At 32.8% G+C, this 8,450-nt stretch overlaps 1 protein-coding gene across 1 annotated transcript; it reads left to right on the forward strand.

The window, feature by feature from the left end:
* Positions 1–473: 473 nt before the first annotated feature.
* Positions 474–7,978, forward strand: LOC106476871 (choline transporter-like protein 1; the record flags this gene model as incomplete). Its single annotated transcript, XM_022380608.1, has 7 exons — positions 474–535; positions 1,949–2,055; positions 2,608–2,748; positions 4,268–4,380; positions 5,863–6,104; positions 6,294–6,386; positions 7,886–7,978. Coding segments are annotated over exons 2-7 (786 nt in total), but the record flags the coding sequence as incomplete, so codon positions are not given.
* Positions 7,979–8,450: the final 472 nt, after the last annotated feature.

Below are 8,450 nucleotides of genomic sequence, written 5' to 3' on the forward strand. Positions count from 1 at the left end.
TGTATACTTCCATGTAATATATTAGTAGCAGACTTCCAGTTTAAACTGTGTGTTTTCTGTATACTTCCATGTAATATATTAGTAGCAGTCTTCCAGTTTAAACTGTGTGTTTTCTGTATATTTCCATGTAATATATTAGTAGCAGTCTTCCAGTTTAAACTGTGTGTTTTCTGTATATTTCCATTTAATATAGTAGTACCAGTCTTATAGTTTGATCTGTGTGTTTTCTGTATATTTCTACCTTTGTAAATGGTTAGTTTTTTATTTTTCAATATTTTGGATCATAACTTTTATATTTTATTCTTAAAAATTAAATATGATGTGAAGAATTAGACAAAACCGAATTTTATCTTAATGTGATAATTTTTTAAATACTTTTTACAACCATCTTTTAAACTTCTCTAAGACATTTATTGCTTTGGCTGGGATTGTTATGAGCTGGTTTGTGAGTTATCTGTATATACACACTGCAGAAGACATCATAGTTGACCCCAAAACTAATTACGTCACATTTCATCTGAGCACTTTTTTTCAGGTGAGTAGATGCATGCTTTTGCTTGAAATAGCTTTTATTTGTAATTAGGATACTCGCTGTAATATAAACAGAAGAGTTTTTGTATGTGTCATTAAAAAGTATTTATCAGAGATGTTTTTTTTCCTTCTATTTTGTGTGCAAGAAATAATTATTTCACATCAAAATTCATGTTAAAAGTTTTCTGTTAATTTACAAAAAGGAGCTGAAAAATTAATTAATTTATATAAGCATTTAAGTGGATTTATAGACAACAGTATTTTGTTGTGTGAAGAAAATTCCAAATAATAATGTTATTTTTAGTGTCTTTATTGTGTTTTGTAGAAATACAGTGCTTATATATAGATCATCAATTTTCAAAGTCACAGTTATAAGTCTACTGCAATGACTGAACAATTCAAGGACTATTATCCTCACCCCATTCAGCTGTTACACTTGTAACAGTTACTGACCTCAAAACAATACATATGTGGTAGCTTTGGGTTAAACTGAGTTAACCACTGAGAAATCAATCGCAAAGTAATGTTAGATCTCTTGTACCTGAGTTGTGATATTAAATGGAATAATGAGACTGAACACAAAATGAAATGCAAAATGATAAATCTTTATTGCAATGTTAAACATAGTGTGTGCACTAGCTTTATGGTATGACAGACTATCACTTCTTTTGGATTCTCTCAACTTCTCCTTCAAGATTCTGTTCCAGACATTCCTTAGTTCAGAAGAAACCACATTTACCCAGAGTGACTAGCGCTACCCACATTCATGGTCATTCTCATACCATCAACATGGGTGAGGCTATAATCTTTAGATATCCAAGAATCATGGAGAGATACTGCTGTTGACATCCTTGTACAATGTGCAGTATTACAGCAGTATCCTCCTCAGGCAGAATAGGTGATATCCACTTGAGAATAACAAAGGAGCAAGGACAGCTAGAACAAAATCAACTCTTAACAGCTATCTTGATCAAGTGTTATATGAAACTAGCAGATATAAAGAAAAAGAAAAGGGTTAGAATAAAAAATTTTGATTTCACAAGAAAATAAAAATTCCTGGTATGTTCATACACCCCACATACAATTACATTATCTAGAACATTAGTAAAAAGTCATCAAATGTAACACATATAGCCCTAAAAAAATAAGTGTACAGTTTGAGTTCTTGTGGAAAATGTATTTAGATACCCCCTTGCGTTTTATATTTCCGACATACAATACTCGACACTGTATGTTTAAAATTACAAAACAGTTTATTGATACTTGTTTTGATTTGAAGACAATTTTCTAACATTTCAGATAGTGTATTTTATTTATAAGGACAGTTTATTGGCACATATTGTTTCAGCTATATTTGAGCCTATATGTATGATAGTAAAAGAACAGTAACAGCATTATGTACACTTTTCTTCCATAGCTAATGAAGTGGTACCACCTTTTGGCATTGTTCTGGTTTACTCAGTTCATCATTGCTTGTCAGCATGTTGTTATTGCAGGTGCTGTCGCCTCCTGGTTTTTCACAAGGTTTGTTTAATGTTAACACTAAAAACAAATTGAAAACCAAGTTAACTCATAAACTTTACCTTTTTTTTCATTGTTTTTAATATAACTTGTTCACAGTGTGATAACGGAAAACCTTACAGGATAGTTAATATGTAGAGAGTATCAGCTGAGAAATAATATTTTGTTGTATTTTATCTGCTCATGCCAAATTAAATTTTTTTTTCTTACAACTCATTTTTCATAAAGTTTTAATTACTTCAATAAAGAAACAAGTTTTGTTTTATTTTGCTGCAGAATACAAATGACATATATTATAATGAAAGAATTAAGCTTAAGCTTCAAGTAATGAACACTTACTAAACATATAAAATTAGTGTTTCAGAACTGACCTTGAATAACGTACACCTAAACTTTGTAATACCTTTGTTTCTTCAAGCAAAGCCTAAATATTTTTAATGCTATTTTTATACTAGCGTGTAACTTAAATATTATTTATAAATACAGATAGTTCTCTAAAAGCACAAACTGTACCATAATGTAATGAATTAGTGTTTATGTCTCTATTATTTTTAGGGACAAATCAAAACTTGGGACACCAATTGCCACAAGTTTCTACAATTTGGTACGATACCATCTGGGTTCTGTGGCTTTAGGCTCATTTCTTGTGGCATTACTTAAGCTAATCCGTGCCTTATTCAACAAGCTGGAACAAAAGTGAGTGTGTTTTATTTAAAAACTGTTCTGATGAAGCTGGAATGACAGTAACATTCCTTGATTGTAAAGAAGCTCAATAGACAACAAGTTATTTTTTTTAAATTTTGTAAGCTGATCAGTCCTCAATCTTCAATAACTGAAAATGGCTCCAAATAATCACTAATTATTATTTAACTCAGAATTATAAATTTTTAGATATAAACTGAATAATGTGTTTTTAATTTAAAAAAAAAGTATTATTTCTCAGGTATCCCTTGATTAAGGATACGTATGTGAACTTTGCTGTCAAATGTATAGTATCAGAAGTAAGTAAGTCTAGGTATTAATATATGTATCAAATTAAATTTATACTGCAACTCTAATGAAGCTGTCATAATGTGCAAATAAACCAGAATTCATCTTCTATTACTTATGGTTACTACCGTGTCTAAAAAAGGAAAATTGGGGTTATATTCTTTGTTCTTCAGGGGTTAATTCACTCCCAGAAGAAGAAAGGTGTAATTTCGGAAAGTGTTTGGGTTATCAAGTGTTACAGATACAGAAGTCGATCCCGAAGCTTGAGTACTTTCAAAGTGGGGACTCTTCTTGTTCAGGTTTGCTGAATTTTGTGCAAAGTTACTTTAAGACTTTCTGCACTAAAAGTCCCTAATTTTGAAGTGATAGACTAAGAGGGAAATCAACTAGTCAGCACCACCAACTGTGCTATTCTTTACCTACAAATAGTGGGATTTATTATAACTTGATATTGCTCCCCATGGCTGAAAGACCAAATATGTTTGATGCTGGGTTTCAATTCCATTACTTGCACACTGGGAGTCAAGCACCCTAACCATCAGACTATGCCAGGCCTGCTGGGTTTCAATTCCATTACTTGCACACTGGGAGTCAAGCACCCTAACTATCAGACTATGCCAGGCCTGCTGGGTTTCAATTCCATTACTTGCACACTGGGAGTCAAGCACCCTAACCATCAGACTATGCCAGGCCTGCTGGGTTTCAATTCCATTATTTGCACACTGGGAGTGAAGCACCCTAACCATCAGACTATGCCAGGCCTGCTGGGTTTCAATTCCATTACTTGCACACTGGGAGTCAAGCACCCTAACCATCAGACTATGCCAGGCCCTTCGTTTTCAGGAGCAGGAAAGTTCCTCTCCAAAAGCATTTAAACTTTTGTGTTAATTTCAATATCTTTAAGAATTTTTTTATGGTTCTCTGTGCTACTCTTCAGATATTCTTATTCTGATTAATACATTAGAATTCCAGCTTAAGTATCGCAATTCAAATTCAAAGAAACTCTTGAAACCCTAGAACTTTCAACAGGTACACTCTTCTTCCTTCTAGGGTAAAGGAAGGCATATTCACCTGTCAAATGCACTAGGGTTCATTTGAATTTGGTACACCAAATGTATTTGATATCCTACATGTTGATTTTACTATCATCAATTAAAAATGTGTTTTTTTTCAAAATAATTATTACAGAATATTTTCATTTTATTGTTGAAATTATCATCTTCAGAATAAAAGACCATCCAACCTGGTGTACTACACTTGTAAGATGCTGTAGTTGTTGTCTCTGGTGTTTCGACAAGTTCTTGGTATTTTTGAACCGAAATGCATTTATTGAGATTGGTAAGCATTGCCCTCTGGATTCTGTTTTCTGTAACCAGTAGCTTACGTTTATTGGTCATAAATGATTAGTTATAGAGATGACTATCATTACTTTCAAAAAAGTTCTTACAGAATGTAAGATAAATTTATTGTATGAAATGAGTTATTCTGGGTTAGATCAGTAAGGCTGATAATGTAACTGATTTAATATAAGTACGTCTGACAAAACAAGCTGTTATAATGTAGGTCATCTACACTTCTATTTGGTTTTATGGTCTGAGTAATACCAAGAAAGGTCAATCACCTATGTTGGTTGTTAGTTTCATACAATCAGCGATTCTGACCTGGCCAATATGGCTTTTAATTGCTTTTATGAAATAGGTTGAGTCTTACTTCATGAATTTAATTCTGAATAAAATATCAGCCAGAATATTGATTCTTTTCATAAAATAGGTGATTTTGACTGGGGCAAACAAGAGTGGTAATTAGTATCATGAAATAAATAATTCTGATCCAGGTCAACCAGCCTAGTAATTAGTATCATGAAATAAATAATTCTGATCCAGGTCAACCAGCCTGGTAATTAGTATCATGAAATAAGTAATTCTGATCCAGGTCAACCAGCCTAGTAATTAGTATCATGAAATAAGTAATTCTGACCCAGTTCAATTGGCCTGGTAATTAGTATCATGAAATAAGTAATTCTGATCCAGTTCAATTGGCCTGGTAATTAGTATCATGAAATAAGTAATTCTGACCCAGTTCAATTGGCCTGGTAATTAGTATCATGAAATAAGTAATTCTGACCCAGGTCAACTGGCCTGGTAATTAGTATCATGAAATAAGTAATTCTGATCCAGGTCAACTGGCCTGGTAATTAGTATCATGAAATAAGTAATTCTGATCCAGGTCCACCAGCCTAGTAATTAGTATCATGAAATAAGTAATTCTGATCCAGGTCAACCAGCCTAGTAATTAGTATCATGAAATGAGTAATCCTGATCCAGGTCCACCAGCCTAGTAATTAGTATCATGAAAAGAGTAATCCTGATCCAGGTCCACCAGCCTAGTAATTAGTATCATGAAAAGAGTAATTCTGATCCAGGTCAACCAGCCTAGTAATTAGTATCATGAAATAAGTAATTCTGATCCAGGTCCACCAGCCTAGTAATTAGTATCATGAAATAAACAATTCTGATCCAGGTCAAATGGCCTGGTAATTAGTACCATGAAATAAGTAATTCTGATCCAGGTCCACCAGTCTAGTAATTAGTATCATGAAATAAGTAATTCTGACCCAGTTCAATTGGCCTGGTAATTAGTACCATGAAATAAGTAATTCTGACCCAGTTCAATTGGCCTAGTAATTAGTACCATGAAATAAGTAATTCTGACCCAGTTCAACTGGCCTGGTAATTAGTATCATGTTATCTATCAGAGTAGCAATATTCATTTATCATGTTATCCTTCTACAGCATAAATCCTTCATTCTACATTTTCTAGCAATCTATGGATATTCATTCTGCAAGGCAGCACAGAAGGCTTTTTACTTGTTGTCAAACAATATTCTTCGGGTTGCAGCAATAAATTCTGTTGGAGATTTTGTGTTGCTGCTTGGAAAAGCTGGCGTTACCATGGCTACAGCATTTATTGGACTAGAACTTATAAAGGTAAATTTTATACTTATCTTGATATCCAGGAGAAAATATAAAAATCTCAAAAATCCTATGTCAAAATCTAGACAGGCAATCATTGTGCTGTAGATAATATTACAGGTGTCTGTGTTTCTTTCTTTTCCTGACAAACTACAAGCCTCATATGTCACTTGATAACATCACCTGTTACTTTCCTATTCAGTTGTAGATGTTTTGTTACCTTATTTAATGATCAGCGGGTACCGGAATTAAATAAATAACTTTATATTTGTATTCCAGGACAAAGAAGGAGTTAATTACACATGGGTTCCTGTCACCATTGCTTACATTTTTGCTTTTTTGGTTTCTCATTGTTTTCTTGGAGTGTATGAGGTAAGAAGATTTAAATCATTTAAACTAACTAAATGAATATTATATATCCTTTGATATAAAATAGATGACCGAATCCTAACCGCATACTGTAATATAATCACATAGGTTAAAACATCTTAAAAGTTGATAGTGAAATTAAATAATCAACCTGGTTAATTAAATATGCCTTTCTTATGTTCCTACTTAGAATGAATAGAATGAATTGTTTCATCAGTCGAGTACCCCTCAGTGTTGATAATATTTTAATCCTAATAATATTGCAAAAGGTTTGTCAAACTTAGGAGATTTAGGTTAGTCCTAAATGCATATATTAGATTAACAAATGAACCTCTATTATAAAAGTATAATAATAAAAAATAACATCAAAAAGTAATGAAATTAGATATATTAAACAGTCTAATCAATAATGTTAATGAAATAACAATAAAGCAATACACAAACAGTAGTTGTTGACTTCAACTCCAGTCGTATGATTCATTTTCCACAATTCTCCCTAACCATGTCTTGTGACTAACAAAAACCCATTCAACAGTGTAGATACATTACTAAGACACATGTTACTGTTTAGACTGTTTTTCAATCGTACAGTCAAAAAGTATTATTAGGCTTGGCTTTGCTTACAGAAGGTTTTAAACACTTTCATGTATCATGTGAAGATTATTAAGATTTTAAAACAACATACAATATTGGTTCTCTTAAAGCTACATCTGAGATTAGGAGGTATTTCCTCACCTAGGATTTGTAGTTGGGACCTCTCATATACAAAACAAGCTCTCCACCAACTAAGCTAAAAGGGGTTTGTTGCTAGTAACAACTCAGACTAATATATTCTTCCCATCTCAGGCTTAACTTCAGGATGGCTCCTCATTGGATGCCAATGAGTTTTATTGTTTTTTCACAATATTTATTTCATCGTCTAGCTATACTATGAACCTGAGACCTCTTGTACGCCAAGCAAGTGCTCTACTAACCAAGCTAAAGTGCTAGCCCCCTGGAACTTTTTAATAACTCAAACTAATACATTTCTCTCCTAGTAACTAATACATTTGTCTCCTAGTTGGGTGTTAATATAACTAATACATTTGTCTCCTAGTTGGGTTTAATATAACTAATACATTTGTCTCCTAGTTGGGTGTTAATATAACTAATACATTTGTCTCCTAGTTGGGTGTTAATGTAACTAATACATTTCTCTCCCAGTTGGGTGTTAATATAACTAATACATTTCTCTCCTAGTTGGGTGTTAATATAACTAATACATTTGTCTCCTAGTTGAGTGTTAATATGGCATTTTTGTAATTTTTCACAATGTACTTCCACGTTTTGAATTCGAACTTGAAACCTCTCACACACAAGGCAAGTGCTCTACTAATTGACCTAAAGGACCAGCCCCTCCCCCCTGTTTGCTAGTAAGGCACCTTTTAACAGCTAAATCTATTACAATGATATAATTTTATTATATGCATTCTGACCCTATTTTCTTCTGTTATATATTAAAGATGGCTATTGACACACTGTTTCTGTGCTTCTGTGAAGACTGTGAGAGGAATGATGGAATAAATAAACCTTTTTATATGGGTCAAAGTCTAATGGTAAGTAAATAGTCTCATCCATACTTAAATGTACATTTGTAAAGAGCTCATGAAAGGTTTTATGAACAGTGAATGCATCTCATACTCGTATCTTTTTTTTTACTTTTAGGTTTTGTTGAGAACAGTAAAAAGACATTAAAACTAGAAGCTGGAAATCGAAAAAATCAAGGAGGCTGAACATTAAAAACCTCATTTCTCAGTTCAGTATTAAATTGTTGTTTGTTATTTTAGTATTAATAATGTGGATGATGATTGCTTTGATCTGGGTGTGAAACTGGTTATTCATTAGGCCTAATATAACAGAAAATGTGAAAAGGAGGACTGTTGATGAGGTTTAACTGGACTTTAGTAACAAACGGGCTTCACAAAGTTATAAGTTTCTGTGGGTGGGAACCAACTGTTTCTTAGGACTAATGATTTCAGTAATACAATGTAAAGTTACAAATACAAAGCGTGTGTTATTGGGTATACA

Source organism: Limulus polyphemus, unplaced genomic scaffold (assembly GCF_000517525.1).
Source record: "Limulus polyphemus unplaced genomic scaffold, Limulus_polyphemus-2.1.2 Scaffold11902, whole genome shotgun sequence".
NCBI classification, from domain to species: Eukaryota; Metazoa; Arthropoda; class Merostomata; order Xiphosura; family Limulidae; genus Limulus; species Limulus polyphemus.